The 22,837-nt window shown below is 35.7% G+C and overlaps 2 protein-coding genes across 2 annotated transcripts; both read left to right on the forward strand.

Moving 5' to 3' along the window:
- The first annotated feature begins 4,011 nt into the window (after window positions 1–4,011).
- LOC110795152 (PRA1 family protein B2-like) lies at window positions 4,012–5,042 on the forward strand. The gene has a single exon (XM_022000136.2). It carries the CDS (start codon window positions 4,134–4,136, stop codon window positions 4,779–4,781), a length of 648 nt encoding a protein of 215 aa, XP_021855828.1. The 5' UTR covers window positions 4,012–4,133; the 3' UTR covers window positions 4,782–5,042.
- Window positions 5,043–19,679: 14,637 nt separating this feature from the next.
- LOC110795151 (probable leucine-rich repeat receptor-like protein kinase IMK3) lies at window positions 19,680–22,631 on the forward strand. Its single transcript, XM_022000135.2, has 2 exons — window positions 19,680–21,728; window positions 21,808–22,631. The coding sequence occupies exons 1-2, from the start codon at window positions 19,991–19,993 to the stop codon at window positions 22,422–22,424; spliced, it is 2,355 nt and encodes a 784-aa protein (XP_021855827.1). The 5' UTR covers window positions 19,680–19,990; the 3' UTR covers window positions 22,425–22,631.
- Window positions 22,632–22,837: the final 206 nt, after the last annotated feature.

Here is a 22,837-nt window from a genome sequence, read left to right on the forward strand (position 1 = left end):
AAATATATGCAGTAAATATTCAAAATCATTTTCAATAATGTTAACAAAATTAAATTTTCTTGCAATCACTGGATGGTTAAAATTAGCAAATTAATTTATAACGTAAAACATGTGAAAGATAGTATAAATACACATTAATCTCATCCAACTTAAATATATTTAAATAGAGTTAAATACATAAATAATAGTATAACGAAGATGGTAAACTTTCTACTATATTTTCTTGTTGGTTTCATGTTCGAACCCCAACAAAATCATTTTGTTTATCAATATTAAAAGCTAATGCACATCCTCCATGTCCTGCGCCTTGTCATGTTTAGAAGAGGTAACACGTGGCGGTGTGAAATGATTTTCCTTGGAGATTTAATAATAGAATAGATAGATGTTAACGTGAAATTTTAAAAAATAAATTTTTATGTGACATTTTATTTTCTAGAACTATTTTGGTAATAAAAATAATAATAATAAAAGCATTAGGACAACCATGAATAAGCATGATGTCGTAAGTCTCATAAGCATCAACTATAGAAACACCCTGGATAGCTGCACATACACATGTAATTTGGTGTTTATTAATTTGAAGCAATTAGTTCCACTAGAAAAATAATTATACAAATTGTAAGATGATCTAACAATAGCTATGGAACTGTCCATTCAAGAGCTAGTTTTATTAAACTGGACAATCTATACCAACCCCTCAAAATACATATTGTATTCCGTTTTTTTTTGGTCGAATATTCAGTTTTTTTTAAAAAAATTTGAATCTCACAAAATAACATTTTCTTCTTCAACTTATTTCGATTCCCCTCGAGTCCCCCCCCCCAACCAAATGCAAAATGAAAGATTCGACAAAGGTAAGAAAGGTTGGTTTGAGAAACCTTTTTCTTAACCTTAAGTATAGATAATAAATGAATTCATACCGTGTCTAGAACTCTAGGTGTATGTTGATCATGTTATTAAGTTTTCTCTATGTGTAGTGCGGTTAACGTTCTTCCAAACAATACAAAGTCAATCTTGACACTCGTGAAATTCAGGACTTGTATCCAATCAATTGAATATAACTTGCTAGTAAATCCACACATTATTTACGGATATACTCCCTCTGTTCCTTAAAATTTTCCCATTTTTCGAATTGGGGTTCCTTTTTGTTAATCTCATTGTTTAAGCTTTGGGAAATTCTCTGTGGTAACAATATACTTTTGCAAATTCTCATTGGTAACAAAATTTCTATCACTTTCTTTTGAAAATAGCAATTGGAATCTTATTTCACTAATTTTGACCTAATTAACCAATCTACTACTGGACTATGGTTAAGTATCAATAAAATTTACTAAATGAACCTATGTTTACTATAGTCTATTCTCCCAACCAACTTCACTAATAACTCATTAGCGTCATTTTCCTTCTAGCCTCCCAAGTCCTACGTCCCAAAGAGAAGTTCTTTTATTGTCTTCTGCAACACCGTGTCGTCGACTTCTTCGCCTTTTCTTACATCACCTCCTCGGTTTCATGTACTTCGAGTTTTGTATCCAAATCAATTAAATATAGGTGCTAGTAAATCCACACATTTTCACGGATATACATTATACTCCCTCTGTTTCTTAAAGTTTTTCCCATTTTTCGAATTGGGGTTCTTTTTTGTTATTCTCATTGTTTAATCTTTGGAAAATTCTCTGTGGTAGCAATATACTTTTGCAAATTCTCATTGGTAACAAAATTTCTGTCACTTTCTCTAAAATAGCAATAGGAATCTTATTTCTCTCTAATATAGCATTATTTCACTAATTTTGACCTAATTAACCAATCTACTACTGACTATGGTTAAGTATCAGTAAAATTTACTAAATGAACCTATGTTTACTATAGTAAATTCTCCCAACCAACTTCACTAATAATTCATTAGCGTCGTTTTCCTTCTCCTCCCAAGTCCTACGTCCCAAAGAGAAGTTCTTTCCTTGCCTTCTACAACACACCGCGCCATCGACTTCTTCGCTTTTTCTTACATCACCTCCTCGGTTTCATGTACTTCGGGTTTTGAAAGTTTAATTGTGTTAAATTGGGTTATATGCGATTATTTAAGAGGGGTGGGATTAGTTTGATTGAATTATGATATGTATTGTTATGGACCTATGTTATTACTTGTATTTTATTTTTTTAAAAGAAAAATTAATTCATTAATAAAGAGTCATACGACATCTATAAGAGAAATATGAATCTAACAAATACATGACAAATTGAATCAAATAAAGGTTTCTTTCATCAAAACTACGGTCGTTGAATAGATCTTGCAATGTAGAACGTCTTCCGTTTATAACGCTGGAACATGCAACCTTTTTCAGAGAGAGGGTCTAACGATTTGTTGTAGCCGTGAGGATAATTTCTTGATTCATCTGGATGTACTCGAAAAATTGATATTTGTTGCGATTTCGAATAAAACTTTACCAACGAACTAATTTTACATAAATTCAGTGAACGACAAACCAAACATACTAAAACTAATTCCACCATAGGGAGACTAACGCACAAGGACGAACTCCGCCCATATGGTGAAAATTTATTGAATTTTAGAGACAATAATTGAATTAAATGAAGAGATCATGGTCGAAAGTATTCTGATTTCCGAAGAAATTACATTATTTTTGGCCTATAATGACCAAGAAAGTAAACCCTAGAAAGGAGAGAGGGAGAGAGGAGGAGAGAGGAGGAGAGAGCGACAAGAGATTCTTTTGTTAAAATTTTATGTTATTATTAAACTTGGTTGAATTATGTGTTGTCATGAATTATTAGAGGGTGAGAATCATGAATCATAAATTATTAAAGCCATCAGATATACTCTAAAGAGGTAAAAACTAGTAAAATAGAAAAATCAATACAGAAAATTGATCTTCAGATTACGATCTTCCTGCTTTCTCAATTACGAGCTTTATATTTTGACCAAAAACTTGCTCCGAAAATAGAAATCAAAACAAAAATTGAAGTTGAAAAGAAATGATGAAGGGGGGTTAGAATGAACGAACTTGAATATAAAAAGAATTAAGAAAACTCAGGAAAAAAATTCGAGGAAAGAGATGGAAGAGGATGACAGGAAAAACAAGAACATAAAGGCCGAAATGAGGGTTTGTTGGTTTTATAACCTAGAATTTTTTGAGGGAATGAGTTAACCATGATTAACCATAATTAGGTTAACTAGGTTGAAATTAGTGAAAAATGTTATATTAGAGAGAATTTAGATTTCAGTTGCTATTTTAGAGAAAGTGGTAGATAGTTTGTTATCAGTGAGAATTTGCAAAAGTATAATGCTACTTTATTTATGTATTCGTTTATCTCTCTTTCCATTAGTCATAGAGTAGCTATAATGTATCTTATTTATTTAATAATTTCTCTTACACCCAACCGTTACAAGATTTCAACTTTCTTAATTCTCACCCCGATTACAAATGGGATCCGAAGAACACAAGGGATCGAAGAAAGTAGTTGTTTAAACTAATTTATACTTTATTACATAAAGAAATAACTCAAATAAGACAAAAAGTCTATGTATACATAATACCGACTTGATTAGTAACGAGACTTTATAACAAAAAGTCCATGCACCATTTCTACAACAATCAATTAAAAAAAGAAGTAATGAATTGATCTTTAATTCTTGATCATATTGTATTTGAAAATTAGTTTGAATGCATATTCAACCCTGCTTGTGTGAGGATTCATTTCTAATTTTACCAATTAAAATCAAAACTATTAATCATATCTAGAGTTGTTAAAACTGACTCAACTCAACCAATATCCGACAAAAGTTGAAGTGAATCGAAAAAACTTTACACTTCAATCCGCATGAGTACAATACTTCTTTGTAAAATATATCCGAAATTGTCCAAACCGATTATTCTCAACCCATAATCGTCTGATAAACCGATTTGACGAGCGGACTATGTGTACTCACGGCGAATCACCGAATCATAACATGCATGTTGGATGTTATAAATGGGACCCTCACCGACAACCGTGTAAACACAATCACCCAATTGGCCAATATCACCCAACCATCTGATTAACCAACTTCACCCCCTCATTTCCCCAAATCCTCCTATTTCCAAAACCCAACCAAATCTAACGCTTCCCAACCGCCGGCAATGTCGTCGTCGGCGACACTTCCGATGACCACCCAACAAACCACCACCAATGACAACACCACAATCACAACTCCAGCTTTCCGCAGCTTCATCTCCCGGCTAACCACCTCCCTCCGCCAAACCTTTGCCCAACGCCGCCCTTGGTACGAACTACTCGATCGCTCCGCCTTCACCCGCCCTGAAAATCTCTCCGATGCCTTCTCACGCATCCGTAAAAATGCCGCTTACTTCCGCGTTAACTACCTCTCACTCCTCGCTGCAGTCCTCGCTTTCTCACTCATCTCCCACCCTTTCTCTCTCATAGTCCTCCTCTCTCTCCTCGCTGCCTGGTGCTTCCTCTATCTCTTCCGCCCTTCCGATCAGCCTGCCATCCTCTTTGGTCGCACCTTCTCCGATCGTGAGATGCTTGGAATCCTCGTCATTTGCACCGTCGTTGTAATCTTCTTGACGAGTGTCGGGTCGTTGTTGATTTCCGCTGCTTTGATTGGGGTTGGGATTGTCTCTGTTCATGGAGCTTTTAGGGTTCCTGAAGATCTGTTCTTAGATGATCAGGAAGGTCCCAATTCTGGGTTATTGTCGTTCCTCGGTGGTACTGCTTCCTCTGCCGCCGTCGCCGCTGCGGGATCCGCTGTTGCTGGAAGAGTCTGATTTGATTTTTGAGGTATTGGCTTGATTTGATTTGATCTGATATTTAAGGGGGGAATTGGGGGATTCTTTGGTTAGGGTTTTGTTCTTGTTGGGTAGCTAGCTACTTTTGATGGATGATGATCTGAATTTAATGCAAGAAAAATGTAGATCTTTATATTTTGCAATTGATTTTCTTTTGATCCCTTGGCTAGCAATCAAATGTAATTTCTTTTACTGAAAGTAGTTATGATATGATGAATTCAATATTATCACTTTTGAGAAGATTAGTGTCAAAAGTTTGTTCACAAATTTTATTAACTGATGATTATGATGTCCTTGTTCTGTGTTGAAGTGAAGTTTCTTTTAGTTTGATGAACTCAATCCTTGGTCTGTCGGTGAGACAATGTTTATGCTTGGATGGAATTCTTTGTTACTTTACACTCAATCTTATATAGTTACTGCTGTACTTACTAGTTACATAATTGAAGGATGAATTTAAGAGAAAGTGTTTGTTGGGAGATTGTGTTGTACCAAAAAATGACATTGTATTTCACTGTAGTTACCGAAAACTTTTAGTTCCATGGGGAGGTTTTTTATGTGAAATTCACTTAGAGTGGTTGAACTAGGTCTTGATTTTTGTTTCTTTTCCTTGAATTGGATGTATATAGCGAATTGGTTGGTTAGGAAATGTGATTTTATGCTTGAGCTAGTAATTAAACGTAATGGATTTACTTCTGGTCGTTGTCGACCATGTTATGCACCTCAATACCTCATAGATGGCATGATGTGCTCCTCAATACCTCATAGATGGCATGAACTTAGTAGTTGACATGATATGCCCTGTCTTCATATTTGCTTAAAACCAACTCAAGGAGGACACTTTCTTGGTTAACCCTGTCGTTGAGAGTGCATCTAATGAACTGAGTAGATAGACGATGAAACAATTGTGCATGGTATTCTTTATCGGGTCGCAAGAAGACAAGTTTAGTCTCCTTCACAGAAAATGCCATTTGATGAAAAAACTCAGAATCCCTTTTATGGTTAGATATTGCCATATCCATGAGGGGTTTAATTTTTGAAGAGTTTCCCTTAAATTTTGGTTCTTGGGATTAAGTTATACAGCGTTCAACCATGCACCATCTGACATGGACCCTTTTTGGGAGAGGGGGTGGGGTGGGGTGGGTGGGGAGTGAAGGGTTGTAGCTGGCGGGGTTCAGTCTCCAACTCTCCATTAGTATTGCAATTGGACTTAAATAGTTAAATGTGATCATGAAGTGTATGCATGCGGTGTTATTTATTGTGAGCTGGAGCCTTGAACCCATAATATTGGAAATTAAGCATGCTTAAATCTGTGCAAGATTTTGGAATATGTTTGAAATATCATTTAATGAATGCAGTCCTTTCATGGCCACATTTGCCATTTTCTTGAGGTCTTTTGTTAGACTTTCTTTCTTCAATTTGTCTATTACGTTGATTAGCTTATGCAGAATCCTACCTTGCATTATCTGAGATGTAAAATTTTGGGTTTGGAGGGGGAGGGGTAGCATAAGGAAGGAATTTATGTACCTTTATTTGGCAGATTTTGTTTTAGAGGTCGCAAAAGTGGAGGTGCTTTCCCTTGTGAGAATAGGAGCCTTAGAATCGGAAGTAAACCATGAATAAAGTGATGAGGGAAGACGTTACATGATTTTTGAGTTGGGGCAATTTACAAGGGACTGGCTTTCTCTTTCTTATGATGTATGGTATGGTGGATTATTCTTGCAGGTTGCCTTTTACTGCATCCTATCTCGTTTTTGTTAACAAATTGGCTAGTGACTCTGTAGTGTTCCATTAAGTTGGTTGGAGGGAAGTTTATCGCAGTTTGGTATTTTGAATTGGGAAACTGTCTCATGTTGAAAATTGCAAGAAATTACCAAGTGGGGCTACCAAAGTGTTGCAGGATCTTTGGCATATATCATCATCTTGGCAGCAACACAGCTGAGTTATCCTAACTAGTCATGAATGGACTAATTGTCTAGGAGATAGCATAACTGCTGTGCTATGCAGGTGCGTAATTTTATTTTTTTTGAAATTGTGGGCATAGGGGTTGAAAACATAGAACAGAGTTAATGGCAAGTTATATGAAATTGTGGGCATAGCCGCATAGGGGTTCGAAACATCGAACATATTTTTCACTATGCTAATGCAGTCCGTTGAATTATCTTATATTCATGTAGTTTGAGTTCAGTACTTGATGCTTTTTAGTTTAGGATGCCTTGTGCTAAAAGAACGATTAATCAAGGAATAATGATAGCAGGGCTGATAACATTGATTGCTTCCTCTGAGTTATATGGATCTATAGTTGGTGAAGCGGTTGAAATTCCACTTGTGCTTTTTCCTGTAATGAGCGCATCCATGTTCTTGTTTGGATAGATCAAAATTCACGAGGCCAAACAATATGTGTATTTCTTGATAACTGCAGTTGTTAAACTTGCAAAACATGTCTGTATTCCGTAGATCTGCTTAGTCCCTCTACTCCCTACCAGTTGATTCTGGTTTTGTGATGTGAGGAGCAGAAATTATGAGGAACCTTTGAGCTACCAAATACATTTTTTGAATACTGCTTGTATATTTCATGGCAGAATAATGATTTAGCTGATATGCAAAGGCCTGCATTATGTCAGGGTACTACGCCCTACTTTTTATCGGTGATCTCCTGCATGAACTTTAAACTCTAGCTTCTGAAAATACATACCAACTTGTGGGAAAACAATACCGTGAACATTCTTAGTTGCTTCTTTAGATAGATGATGTTGTCAGCAGCAGCAGCAGGCAGGTAACCATTTATCCCAGCTGCAGAGAGACTGGAGCAGGAGTTGGATCACCACTATTTGAGTTTGTTTTCTTAGACCGGAAAGGCAAACTCCTGCACTCTGAATCCACAAAACGACTTTTGCCATCGAATGAACTAACCACGAATGTAGAATCAGCTAAATTCCTGGGTCTATTGTCGAAATCAGTTGGTCATGAAAGTTGTAATATTGGTCGATACTATCTGTAAATGAGCAAACTGGAATCAGGTTCTGGTTCTGTCGTTTTACTCTCAGTGAGTTTTGATTGTTAGCAGAGTGTGCTGTGACTTGGTACCTCCCAGAAAAGTTGCCAAATAAGCAGGTTAGTGAGTCAGTAACAGCTAGGGTTGTGCAAAACAACCGAGAAACCAAAACCATACGTAAAAACTGAAAACCTGAACCAAAATTTTAGGAATTTAGGTTTAGGATCAGCTTTTTTGGAACATTAGAAAACCTGAACGGAAACGGATAATCTATCTGAACTGAAGTCACTTCTATATGGTTGATACTTGATAGGTACAAAACTCAACACAAATAACGTTATTACTAAATATTGATGTAACGTTTAGTTTGGAATTTCATCCCCACTATCAATACAAAAATTGAAAAATAAATTAAAATAACATTACAGGTTTACTTTGGTGCAAGACAACACAGTAAACAAAACTAGAACTAATGGTATTCCGTATAAACTGTGTAAGATTTGTTGGACATTATCGATGAGTCCCCCCGGTAAAGATACCAAGTGAGTCTCACTAAACGTAAATTTTGGCCTACTCTCTTGCATGCATGCATATATTCTTTTGCAAAAAAGTTTATTTACTCTTCAATATCCATTACCCAGACCAATCTGAACCGAAATTTCCAGGTAACCGATTTGCCAGTTAATGTATTTATCGGTTAACCGACTCTATGGTTACGGTTTAGGGTCAAGAACATGACGACCTAAAACTAACGGTTAACCAAATAAATCATGGTCGGTTAACCAAACCTGGTTTGCACACTGTTGGAGATAATGAGTCAGCGAGTTCAAAGGATCCAAGCACGCAACCACAATATTGCAAAGATGGACTTGCTCACACATGATTACTCCTCATGTAACTGAATTCAGTTACAAGTATGCCACGCTGGCATTCCTACATCATGCTTGCTCTTGCATTCCTTTGGTTGATAGTTTAGGGCAGCCTTCTTATTGGCTATGCCGACATTACATTGTTCTAGTATATATGGGATTGTTCTCCTTCTTCCTAATTAACTTACTACAGATTATGAAGTTGTGTTGTAAGAATACTCTCTCTATATACACTTCTCTTTCTGCAATTCAGTTTATACTGCATAGTTGCTAAACTGTTGTTCCCAATTTCGTTCAACACTTGATCCAATTTCAAGCTTTCAACGTGGTATCAGAGTAGTAAATTTCAGATCTGGGTGCAATTTCTTCAACTAATTTCAACAATGTAATATGAGTAAAGTCCTGTTTTCATCCTTTCAGGTTTGTTCATCCTCAAATTCTTCTTTTACTGAAAATAGTTATGCTATGGTTTGATATGTTCTTTACTGAATTCGATTGAGTTTGTGATAAGAATCAGTTTCTACAGTAGATAGAATATTTGAAGTTGTGAAGTTGTTGATAACCTGAGCACAAATTTCCTTTCCTATATTCATTTCTGAGTTTGAATATATTTTTCTTCATTGAAATCTGCACAGAATGGAGCAACCAACACCACCAACCTTACCACCTAATCAAAATCTTGCATCACCTTTTTACCTACATCCTACTGATAATACATGCAACTAGTCAATTAGTTCCTATAAAATTCAAAGGAGAAGGATATGGAGATTGGAGAAGGAGTATGATGATTTCTATGTCATCTAAGAACAAGTTGGGGTTTGTTAATGGTGTCATAACCAAACCAAATGCTACAGATAATACTTATGAGGCATGAATGAGATACAATGATATGATGATATCATGCCTGTTGTTCAATTTGGACACAACTATAGCCAAAAGTGTGTTGTATTTCAATACAACAAGGGAAATATGGGTGGATCTAGAGGAAAGATAAGGATTCGTTTCTAGACCACAATTTTACTCTTTAGAGCAACAAGCTGCTGACATTACACAGGGAGGACACACAAAATATTGCAAAGTTTTTCACATAAATCAAGTCTATATGGGACAAGATGAGTGCAAAATATCCTTTACCATCTTGTACTTGCAATTTGTGTACATGTAATCTGACACAGAATATTTTCAAGATGCAACAAGATCAGAGACTGATGCAGTTCTTGATGAAGTTAGGGGAGCATTTGGCCACAACTAGAGGTAATCTGTTAATGATGCAACCTCTTCCAACATTCTCTCATGCTTACAGAATGTTGGCACAAGAAGAAAGGCAAGGAGAAATTGCTACACCAGCACATCAGTCAGAGAGTCATGCTTTTGGTGATGATAGGAGAAGGTATAATGATTACCATAACAGAAACAACAACTACACTCCTTACAGAGCTTAGAAGTCACAACCATATGGGAGAAATACTTATCAGTATAGTAATCATTCTGGAGGTAACAAATCAACTGGATACAAGAAGCCTTTCATTTACTTTTGTGATCACTGCAAGGTGAATGGGCATAACACTGAGAGATGCTTCAAGTTACATGGATTTCCACCAGGTTTCACAGGTTTTAAGAATGATATAAAAAACTGCAGCAGTTGCTTATTCAGATGAGGCTTATTATGATGATATGGCAGATTATCAACAAGTAGAAAATCCTAGCAACACAGATATTCCAGCAGAGGAAGGAGAAATTTCAGGTCATGCTTTCATGGTATAGGTAATACATATTGCTTTCTTACATGCTCACACTCTAGTTGGTTGCTAGATATTAATTGGTGCATCAGATCATATGTGTGCTAGCCTTAGCATGTTTGACAATTATGAGCTTGTTAATGATACTAATGAGTATATCACAATCCCTGATGGAAGAAAGGTAGAAATACATCACAAGGGAACAATCACTATAAATGAGAGTATACAATTGAAGGGTGTGTTACATGTGCCTGAATTTCAGCTTATTATCTGTGAATAAGTTGTGTCAAGCCAGGCAGTGTACTATCTCATTTATAGCTGATAAGTGATACGTAGGGCCATTTAATGAGAAGGCCACAGGTTCTTGGTAATGTGAGATCAGGGTTATACGGTGTGGAGTCAAGTCAATCACAACTCAATAAGGAAGCATCAACTACCTATTTCGTAGCCTCCACTTCAAAGAACAAAGATGCAGAGGTTTGGCACTTAAGACTTGGTCACATGCCTTTCAATAAGATGAAGATTATCATTAGTAGTTTGTCAGAGTCCAAAAATAATGATTATATTTGTCAAATATGTCCTGCTGCAAAACAACCTAGAAGTTCTTTTCCTATGAGTAGCATTAAGACCAATAAGATGTTTAAAATGATACATCTGGACACTTGGGGTCCTTATAAAAATAAGACTTACAATGGTTGTACTTTGTTTGTTACAATAGTTGATGATTTTACAAGAACTACATGGACTCATTTACTGAAATCCAAGAATGATGCAGTGCCTGTGATTACATCTTTTCTGATATGGTGGAAACACAATTCAATACTAAAGTTTTGTGTGTAAGATCACAATTCCCTAGAACTATGTGAGGGAGATATGAAAAGAATTTTGCTGGACAGAGGTATACTTCACCAGACTAGTTGTAGTGGAACACCACAACATAATGGGGTAGTTGAAAGAAAACATAGGAACTTGTTGGAAACTACTAGACTACATTTCCAATCCAAACTCCCTATAATATTATGGGGAGAGTGTATTTTGGGTGTTACATATATGATAAACAAGATGCCTTTGAAAATCATTGGAGGCATCACACCATATGAGAAGCTACATGGAGATAAACCTCTTTATGAACATTTAAGAGCTTTTGATTGCTTATGATATGTTTCTACCTATAAAGTCAACATAGCTAAATTTCATCCTAGAGCCAAACTTTGTGTTGGAGAACACTGCTACATGAAATGTGACATCTCTTTAGGATGAAATTTACCTACAGTTGATCATACAATTGTGGCTGAGTTTCCTCCATATAGTTTCCTTCCTAAACACACTCTTGTCATTCATGATCCAAACACCCCTTTCATTTTTCATATTCAAACCAATCCTGATCATTCTATGAGTTCAGACTCCAACCAGGCTTCTTCACTCTCTTCTCCACCTCTCTCTACTCCTCATTCTTCACCTGAATCTTCTTCAATTTCTACTCCATATCCCACATAATATCACTCTTGATCTCTCAGATAATACACACACAACTCCCACTCTCAGAAAGTGTACAAGAACACACAATCCTCCTTCTTACCATAATGATTACCACTGTCACTCTGCTGCACATTGGTGTAACTTGATGTCCTATAACAGTTTATCTAGGAGTCATCATGCAATGGTGGCTAGTATTGACATTTTCACATAACTTAGAAACTATAAAGAAGCTATTTTGAAACCAGAATGGGTCAAGGCTATGGAGAATGAGATTGAAGCATTGCTTGAAAATCATACTTGGGGTGTTGTTACTCTACCCAATCAGAAGAAGGTTATAGGTTGCAAATGGGTGTTCAAGGTCAAACTTAGGGCAGATAGCTCTTTATAAAGATGCAAAGCAAGACTAGTAGCTCAAGGTCACACACAACAGTATGGAATAGACTTTGAAGAAACTTTCTCACCTGCGGAAAAGATGGCCACAATGAGGTGCATAATTGCTCTAGAAGCCAGTATGAAGTGGCTTGTCTTTCAACTGGATGTTAACAATGCCTTCCTTCATGGTGATCTCCATGAGGAAATTTATATGAAAATGCCAGAAGCAATCTCAAATCTAGAGAACAAAGTTTATAAACTTACCAAATCACTGTATGGTTTGAAGCAGGCCCTCTAGACAATGGTTTTCTAAATTACATGTAGAATTGAAGACTCGGGGTTTTGTTCAATCGAAGAATGACTATTCCTTATTCATCAAGAGGGATGCAGAACATATTACTCCAACAGCTGTGTATGTGGATGGCATTTTACTTACTGGAAATCATCTCCCTACTATTACAGCCTTGAAGAAACACCTAGATGAGGTTTTCAGTATCAAAGATCTAGGTATAATGAGTTATTTCCTAGGTATTGAGGTTGGTTATGCGTCAGATGGAGTTGCTCTTACACAAAAAAGTTCACTAAGTCACTTTTGTCAGACTCTGGTTTTGATGTACACAAAGCAACAACTACACCTCTACCTATCAACACTAAACTCTATGTAGATGAGGGTTGGTTTATGATACACCAGAGGTTTACAGAACATTGGTTGGCAAGTTGAATTTCTTGACTAACTGTTGACCCTAAAGTTTTGATGATGACAAAGCAAACTCCTGACAATTGGTTAAGTTATGTTGCATAATAGGTTCCGAGATCCTTGAAGGGATAATGCTAAGTTAAGGAGATCCTGAGTTGGATAAACTAAGCAAACGTGGAATATAAGCAAGTAATTGATCCATGTCAGACACTACATTGAAGAAATAATCATTAAGCAAGGCGAGATCCTTAGGCGAGTTCCTAAGGCGAGATCCTCATATATTATGTGGATCCTCGATGTTCCAGAGAAGGAACAAATTGGGAAGACTTCGAGTGAAGCTTCTAAAGGTGCAACATGAAGACTACAACATATGAGTTTATGTTTAGGATTTATGTAAGTATTTAATATTGTTTATACGTAATTTGGAACGAAAGGAACCTAAGTATTTTGGTACGTTTTAAATTGAAATATATTAACTGTAATTATAAAAGAGTTTTAAGTTGGAAAATCTTTGTTAATAAATAAAATGAATTTAATTAATAAATGTAAACATAGGATTCTGTTTTCATTCTCCTTGTTTCTCAAGCAAAAGATTTTCCATGATCCTTAAAACTCTCCCACGTATTTCTGTTTAAACGTGCATTTAGTGTTTTGATTTGGTCTCCCTGTTTCTCTCCAACTATGCCCATGTTACTGAGCAGTAACTGTTAGTGGGTAGTTGAGGAGAACATGGGTACCCAACCTTAGGTAAAACTCTCCTATAAAAGGAGAAGAGTTTTGGCTTTTCAAAACACAACTGATTTCTACAAAATCTATCTTAAAGAGCTTAAACGTTTTAAAAGAGTCAGTTGGCAAAATAGAGTGTTCCTTGAGTTCCTTATTATTATAAGCTTTATTACGTACTAGAGTTTTATATCAAATTGTATTTTGGGTTTAAGGATTGAGTGATCCTTGAGTGACTTAGAGTTAAGTCAAAGAGAGAAAGAGCGACTAAGAGTTTAGTCAAAGAGAGAAACAGTGACTTAGAGTTAAGTCAAAGAGAAAAGGAGCGACTTAGAGTTAAGTCAGAGAGAGAAAGAGTAGCACAGTAATCGAAGGGGATTGCTGTGGGGAACTCGTGTTCGAGAGGAACTCGAGTTAAAGAGTGTATTTGTAATAGAGTTATTGCATTAATACAAAAGAGTAGTGAGGTTCTTCTTGATTAGGGTCAAGAAGGTTCCTCCGTTTTATATCTTTCTTCGCTCATTGTTCTCAGTCTCTTTATTGTTTAAATTCCGCAAGAAACTTACTCAAGTTCCCAAGAAACAATTCACCCCCCCTCTTGTCAAGTGTTCCTACTGAACTATCACTAACACTAGGCCTGACTTGTGTTTTTCTGTTCAGTTACTGAGTCAGTTTATGCATATGCCTAGAATGCCACATGTCTTAGCCTTGCAACATGTCCTTAGATATGTGGCAAGCACTGCAGGCCAAGCTATACTTCTCAAGGCTTCAGATTCTCCGACTCTTCAAGCTTTTTCAGACAGTGATTGGGCAGCATGCCCCAACACAAGAAAATCTATCACTGGCTATATAATACTCTTTGGAAATTCAACCGTCTCATGGAAGTCCAAGAAACAAGGGATTGTCTCTAGAAGTTCCTCTGAAACTGAATACAGGGCCATGGAAGCAGTTGCATCAGAGGTCACCTAGCTTGTCAGACTTCTTGAAGAAATTGGTGTAACTAACTTAAAACCAGTGACTCTTCACTGTGACAAACAATCAACTATTTATCTTGCAAAAAACCATGTGTTTCATGAACGCACAAACTACATAGAAATTGATTGCCACTTCACTGGAGATAAGGTCATTGAAGACTTACTGCAGCTCACCTACCTCCCTACTCATTCTCAGTTGGAAGATGTGTTCACTAAGGCTCTCCCATCTCCTCATTTTAAAGAGCTTATGTCCAAGCTAGGAGTTTTTTCTGCAACCCCTAGCTTGAGGGGGGGGGGGTGGTGTGTTGGAGATAACGAGTCAGCGAGCTATAGTTCAGAGGATCCAAGCACGTAGCCACATCATTGCAAAGATGGACTTGCTCACACATGATTACTCCTCATGTAACTGAATTCAGTTACAAGTATGCCACACTGGCATTCCTACAACATGCTTGCTCTTGCATTCTTATTGGTTGATAGTTTATGGCAGCCTTCTTATTGGCTATGCCATCACTACATTGTTCTAGTATATATAGGATTGCTCTCCTTTTCCTAATTAGCTTACTACGGATTATTAAGTTGTGTTGTAAGAATACTCTCTCTCTATATACTTCTCTCTCTGAAGTTCAGTTTATACTGCAGAGTTGCTAAACTGTTGTTCCCAATTTCGTTCAATACTTGATCCAATTTCAAGCTTTCAACACACACCCTAGTGACAGCCTTATCATACAATTGCGCACCAATTTGGAAAATGTAGTTGGTACCTTATGGGTTCAACGGAAGTGATTTCGGTACACAAAATATTGATTTTGGAATGTAGAGGTGTGCCAAAATCAATAATCGATCATCTCCTACTAATTAACAGTGGCGAACGAGAAGCCCCTGATCAATAAAGTCGTTCTTCTTAGCAAAAGAAAAAGCCTTGCTATACAATGTGGGTCAATAAGTAAGTCTAAAAGATTGGAATTTGGACTTGCCCTATGCATATCATATATTCAGGTGTTTCATTTAGATTATTTTGTTGTCATAACTTTGTAAGAGCTTATCAGCTTAAAAGGGGATGGGGATTAGACCTGGTTATTGAGCAGGTTACATAAAAATTGGTACGAAGTAAAAGCGGGGAATGGGGATAGTCATTAAAGGGTCACTTTTAAGGAGTGGTTACTGAATGGGTCAAAACGAGTCGCATGTTAAAGCAAGGTGGGTGGGGAATGGGGATGGCTCTGGTGGCCTCGTAGTCTCATGTATTTTGCGGGCACGGCGAATAAATGGACTTAATTGAGAGACCAACCTTTGTACGGGCATATAAATTATGAATGGACTATACAACCATACAAGATCACCATCTAGCCTAATATAAAAGCTGCCCCGTTTTCATAAATGATTTATCATCTTGATGTTTGTGTATTTGATCGAATAAACAATATTCCATTTATCGTGAAATAGTAGTTGCAAATAAAAGGTCCGAATAAAGTTGTGACCTTTCTAAAAATAGTTCGTAATACTTTATCCATTCTTGTTTACATGACATAATTAGGTTTTTGACACTATTTACACAAGTTCCTTTGACTTCATTTTGTGATTTATACATAAGAAAAAACATAGGCGTGTGGAGTCTAGTTAGATTCATCTCAATGAATAGTTTTTAAATATCAACTTTTATAATTTTTTCTTATCCATAATTGAAAATATTAATGTTTGAAATCGTACATTGGCAAATATGCCTAAATAATTGTGTCATTTAAAAAAGAACAGAGGAAGTAGTTAACCGTACTTCGTATTTTTCATTTATGGATATCAAATGACATGGAACACAAATTATGCATTGGGCCATTGGGGGTTTGAGCTTACAACATATTTTTTTATACATAGTATCAATCTTAATTAGTAGGTCAAGACATCATTAATATTATCGTTTTAGATGTAAAACAGAATTAAACATTTTTTTATTGTATCGTCAACTTTAAAAAAAAGCTTCTTTCGTCTAAGGTTTTTCATGTTTCCATTTGGCATATTAGTTTCTCATAAACTAGCTAAGCTAAGTCTTGTAAGTACCTAAATCAATCTTGAGGTTTTAATCAAACATTCATATAACGGTAAGTGGGTAACCTAACCTAACACGTACGAGCTAGTTTACTTTTGGCCCATGGCCATCACTACACAACTACTCCACCTAACCTAACAAAATTTAATAGAATTTTACTCATATAATATAGATAGACACGTACTGCTCAAACTTATTTAACTTACAGTGTGTTTGGGAACTATAGTTTAATGAAAAAAGTGGATAAAGTTATAGAAATAGGAGAATTCCTTAATTTTAGCTTGTATGGTAATTTAAATGGAAAATTGACGAAAATGAAATGTGTGAATATCAACTAGTTATATTTTACTTGTTTTATTTTCCACACTTTCCCCTCAAAAGTGATGAAAAAACTGTGAAAAATAAATTAAAGAAGTGAAAATTATGTGATATTCCAATTTCCTCAATTTTCATTAATAATTAGCCAAACAAAATAAAATTTAGAGACTTCTACTTATTTCTTCAGATTTTTTTTTTCTACATATTTTCATAATTTTACGTTTTCTCACATTTCCAAGTTAACTTAGTATCCAAACACAATGTTAGTGCCAACAAATTTTGATAAAATTTAAATCACAAAGTGGAATTGACATTAAAAAGTAACGGTTTAACGTAGGTGTTCGACTCAAACTATTGAACCAAAAGGACTAAAGGAGTACTTTGAAGCGTTAATTTGGTACCTTTGTCAAAAACTACACCACAATTAGCTTTAATGAAAAGCCATAATTAGCTTTAATGAAATATGGAGTACCATAAAATCTAACGCTACGATCCCGTTGAGTATAATCCTCGTTTATATCTTTATTAGTAAAATAACTAGCTTTTGAGCCCGTTTAAAGAGCGGATATTGGTTGTTCAACTTTCTTTTGAAGCTTAACTAGCTTTTGAGCACGTTCAATGAACGGGACAATTATATAATACATGATTCTTAAGCCGTATTTTAAATTGTTAATTTTATCGAGGGCTTGTGATTGTCGTGGAAATATATGATTCATATAAAGGTGAAAGTTGAAAGTTGAAAAAAATTAATCCTTCTGTCCCGAACTAGGTGTTACACTTTCTTTTTTTGTCCGTTCCAAATTAGTTGTTACACTTCTAAATTAGGAATGACCCCACAATTATTATATTGTCTTTCTCTTCCCAATAATTTTTTTTTGTCCCTACAACCTCTCTCATTCAATTAAAAAAAATATCCACTAACTCCTACCACATCTACTTTTTCAATAAAATAACAATTGATAACCAAACAACCACTTATTACCTAAATCTTTGTGCAAAGGTAAGTGTAACAACTAATTTGAGACGGAGGGAGTATAAAATTAGATGGTGAATTAATATTTAGTGTTAAAGAGTGAAATAGAGTGGAAGATGTTGAATGAATATATGAAGTAAATGGTGAATTGATGTTGAATGAGTAAGATAAAATAGAAGAGGTGTTGAAGTTTTAAATAAATTTGCATAACAAAAAGATAAATTGAAATAAATAAATAAATTTATGGATGAAAGATGAGGTATGACATGTGTCATCTAATCATGTATGATTTTCCTTTTTAAATAGTAGGTATAAATAGATTAGGTATAGATTAGGTATAGATTAGTAGGGACTTGTGATTTTTGGTAACATGTGAATTAAATAAAGACGTAATTTGAATGTTGAAAAAATATTTTAAAAAATTATGTTGATTTAATATATTTAATACTTGACCTGTTTTGACTTTTTGCACTATTTACATAATTCACTTTGACCCTATTTTATTTCTAGTATATGAAAATAATGTTAGTATATAATATATTGTTGGCTTCATCTTAATATAAATTTTCAAAATATTAATATTTTTATAAATTTTTATAATATGTAGTTAAAGAAATTGGTTGTTAAAGTTGTGCATTGGCAAACGTACCCGGTCAAAACAGGTCGAGTACTAAGGGACAGAGGGAGTATATTTTTTTGACAGGATGTTGAATTAATATTGAATGTTTAGGGTGGAGTGGAAGAGCCTAATGTGTATATTAGGCTATTGGTAACTTGCTGTTGAATAAGGAAGATAAAGGGGATAATGCGTTGAAGTTGTAAAACAAATAAACAATAAAAGAAGTTGATGGATGAAATGAGAGATGACACATGACTTCTAATAATTTATGGTTTTCTTTTTTATAGACTAGGTTTAGATACTTCGTATTTGCTATTGTTTTCAAATAGATGTCAAAAGAACCGCCGGTGTCAACGCATAATGTCATCGATATTTTGTTTGTGCTATAGTAGAAACACACCCTTGCAATTTACACTAAACACTAATTCGGATTCAGTAATGTTTTGACTAAGTTACTCCAACAATAGGTGATGAAAACACCAGATAAAAATAATGGAATAAATGATATTTCGTGATCATAAGCTTTTATAAATACTAGGTTAAGATCGGGAGAAATAAAGTACAAACGATAGAACAACAAAAGGTGTAACACCCATCTATCTTTAAACCTGAATATTATATTCCATCAATTTTACTCTTTCATACAAATAGAACTAAAAAATATTGGACCACTATTCCTACAATATACAAACAAGATAACGACCATCCAATCTCAAGTTTCTAGATCATTTGTCCATAAGCCTAGCTAAGAATCTAAAATCATACTTATATATTTTGTCACCTGAAATTTAAGCTTAATGTCATTATCCCAAACCTTAACATCTAGGACTTTGAAACTCAGTATTTTAGAATATTATATAATAAAGTAGTTTGTTACAAGTTTAAAAAGTAGTTAAAAAGAACAGCAAAATGACACAAAAAAAACTGTTGAGATTCAACCTCGTATAATCCCCCCAAAAGTTCCCTTTTTAAGCTCTTAAATGAAGCCATGCAAAAACCAGAAAAAGTAGCCGTTAGGGTTCATATAAAGATTAAAAGAAGTGGAGCTCATTTCTCAACATTTTTGTAGTAAATTTAAGAGAGAGAAACTTGTTAATTTTTGTTTTAGAGAGAGAAAGAGATGAAAAAAACTAGCCGTTGAGAGGCGCCTCTGAACCATTAACAAACCTGACAGATTGTCCCGGGGTTTTTTAACTTTTCACGAGATTTTCTCTCTCCTCACGTGCTGCTATGACACTCAAAAAAAAACTACAAAGCCCTCTCTTTTCTGTTTCATCCCCTGTTTCATCAAGTCATTTTCAGCTCCTCACCAAAATAAAAACCCCAAAAATAAAATAAAACAAAAACCCATCAACATTTTCAAATTTTAAGAAATACCCATTTACTCAAATGTTGAATACAACTCAGAAAAAGAAGGGAAAATGGAAGAAACAATCCCAAGTTTCCGGTATCGGCTTCGGGTTGGATTACAAGAAGTTGGTGTTTTTGGGTCAATTGTTGATGGTTTTATGTCAACAAGTTACAAGTGAGAAAGAGTGGGATGGTGTGGTGATTACACAAGCTGATTATCAAGGTTTACAAGCATTTAAGAATGAGTTAATTGATCCAAAAGGGGTTTTAAGGAGTTGGAATGATAGTGGTTTTGGTGCTTGTTCTGGTGGTTGGGCTGGAATTAAATGTGCACAAGGTCAAGTTATTGTAATTCAGCTTCCTTGGAAAGGTTTAGGAGGTAGAATTACTGATAAAATTATCCAATTTCAAGCACTTAGGAAACTCAGTCTTCATGATAATCTCATTAGTGGTTCAATCCCATATTCATTAGGCCTTCTTCCTAATCTTAGAGGTGTTCAGCTCTTTAATAACCGCCTTTCCGGTCCAATTCCGGCTTCATTAGGCCAATGTCCTTTGCTTCAAACCCTTGATCTTAGCCATAATTTCTTAACAGGAACTATCCCTCCTAGTATTGCTAATTCTACTAAGCTTTATTGGGTCAATTTGAGCTATAATTCCTTGCAAGGTCCTATACCGGGTGAGTTAACTCGTTCAAGTAGGCTTACTGTTCTTTCTCTTCAATACAATAATCTATCTGGGATTTTGCCTAATGATTTGGGAAAACTTTCTAATATCAAGACATTGGATTTGTCTCATAATTTTATTAAGGGTAGTCTTCCTAGTAGTATTTCAAGTTTATCCACTTTAAACACATTGAACTTAGAGAGTAACAAATTTGTAGGAAATTTGCCTGAAAGTATAGGTAACCTTCATAATTTGTCTATGCTTAGCCTTAGAAGGAATCGACTCGAGGGCCGAATTCCTCTATCTATTGGCAATCTTTCCACCCTCAAACAGCTTGATTTATCTTTCAATGACTTCAGTGGAGAAATCCCAACTTCACTTTCTAATCTATTAAGCCTTAGTTTCTTGAATGTCTCATACAATAACCTTTCTGGTTCAGTTCCTAATAAACTTTCTCAAAAGTTTAATTCAAGCTCTTTTATTGGGAATCTTCAACTATGTGGGTTTAGTCCTTCATCACCATGTCCTTCACAAGCACCATCTCCTTCTTTCGGCATCCAAGAAGAAGCGAAAAAAAGCCGAAAAATGAGTATCAAAGACATAATCCTGATAACAGCAGGTATTCTCCTTGTAGTCATGCTCATCCTATGCTGCATACTACTCTTCTGCTTAATCAGGAAAAGGGCTGTGTCAAGAAAAGAGAAAGAGGGTACTGCTGCCACGGGGAGGGCTATACAAGCCGAGAAGGGAGGCCCGTCTGGCGGGCCGGAAGTCGAGACAGGCGAGACCGGAGGTAAACTGGTTCATTTTGATGGTCCAATGGTGTTTACAGCAGATGATCTTTTGTGTGCTACAGCTGAGATTATGGGGAAGAGCACATATGGAACTGTTTATAAAGCTACATTGGAGGATGGAAGTCAAGTAGCTGTGAAGAGGCTAAGAGAGAAGATTACAAAAGGGCAGAAGGAATTTGAAGCTGAAGTTAATGTAATTGGCAAAATTAGACACCCTAATCTTTTGGCATTGAGAGCTTATTATTTAGGCCCTAAAGGAGAAAAGCTTCTTGTCTTTGATTATATTCCTAATGGAAGCCTTGCAAACTTCTTACATGGTAAGCAAATTAAATTCTTAAACCTTGTTCTAAATATTGGTTTTATGATTGGGAAATAATATGTTGTTTTCGATTGCAGTTCGAGAGTCAGACATAAGAGTAGAGTGGCCAACAAGAATGAGAATGATACAAGGAATGGCAAGGGGACTCTTCCACCTTCACAACAATGAGAATATAATTCATGGCAACCTGACATCAAGCAATGTCCTGATTGATGATAATATCAGTGCCAAAATTTCAGACTATGGCCTATCAAGACTAATGACAGCATCAGCTGCAGCAAATGTGATTGCTACTGCAGGAGCATTAGGATACCGTGCCCCTGAGCTGTCGAAGCTCAAGAAAGCAAACACGAAAACAGACGTGTATAGTCTAGGGGTGATCATCTTGGAGCTACTGACCGGGAAGTCACCCGGGGAAGCAATGAACGGTGTTGATTTGCCGCAGTGGGTGGCGTCCATTGTTAAAGAAGAGTGGACTAATGAGGTATTTGACTTAGAGTTGATGAAGGATGCGTCAACTATTGGTGATGAGTTGCTCAACACCTTGAAGTTGGGTTTGCATTGTGTTGACCCTTCACCAGCTTCGAGGCCAGAGGTTCAGCAGGTTTTGCAGCAGTTGGAGGAAATAAGGCCGGTTGATACTGCCACTACATCGGGTGACGACGGTGGTGGTGATCCGTCAGCCAGTGAATAAGGGAGTTTTTGTAGGGATTTTTTTGGTGTTTTTGTTACTAGTCTTGATCATCTTTTGCTAATGTGTTATGTAAATAGAATTCAATTAATATCTGTTAGTTGCTCCTAAAAATGATCATGGATTAGTAGGTTTGTTTCCTTCTCTTGTTCCCGATCCAATAGGAACAAGAGAATTTTGTTTTTGTTCAAAGCAAAGTCCATTCTTTTATGACTTCCAATATTTTGGTTTAGTTCTAAGCAAAGTCAATTTTGTTTTTGTTCATAGTTTGTTTATTTCTGTATTGCTGCTACACTGATCAGGAGCCCTCCAATATTAACTACATTAGTTTAAGGATCATTGAAAAGAAATTCAGCTAAAACATCACAAATCTTCCAATACTAAGTTTTCACATCTTCATCACGGAAAAGTTATTT

This window comes from Spinacia oleracea, chromosome 1 (assembly GCF_020520425.1).
Source record: "Spinacia oleracea cultivar Varoflay chromosome 1, BTI_SOV_V1, whole genome shotgun sequence".
NCBI lineage: Eukaryota > Viridiplantae > Streptophyta > Magnoliopsida > Caryophyllales > Amaranthaceae > Spinacia > Spinacia oleracea.

What these genes read in the sequence shown, in the direction of transcription:
- LOC110795152 (XM_022000136.2), top strand. Translation starts at nt 4,134, where the DNA reads ATGTCGTCGTCGGCGACACTTCCGATGACCACCCAACAAACCACCACC.
- LOC110795151 (XM_022000135.2), top strand. Translation starts at nt 19,991, where the DNA reads ATGTTGAATACAACTCAGAAAAAGAAGGGAAAATGGAAGAAACAATCC. An exon ending in CCTTGCAAACTTCTTACATG is followed by an intron (nt 21,729 to 21,807) that starts GTAAGCAAATTA and finishes TTTCGATTGCAG; the next exon opens with TTCGAGAGTCAGACATAAGA.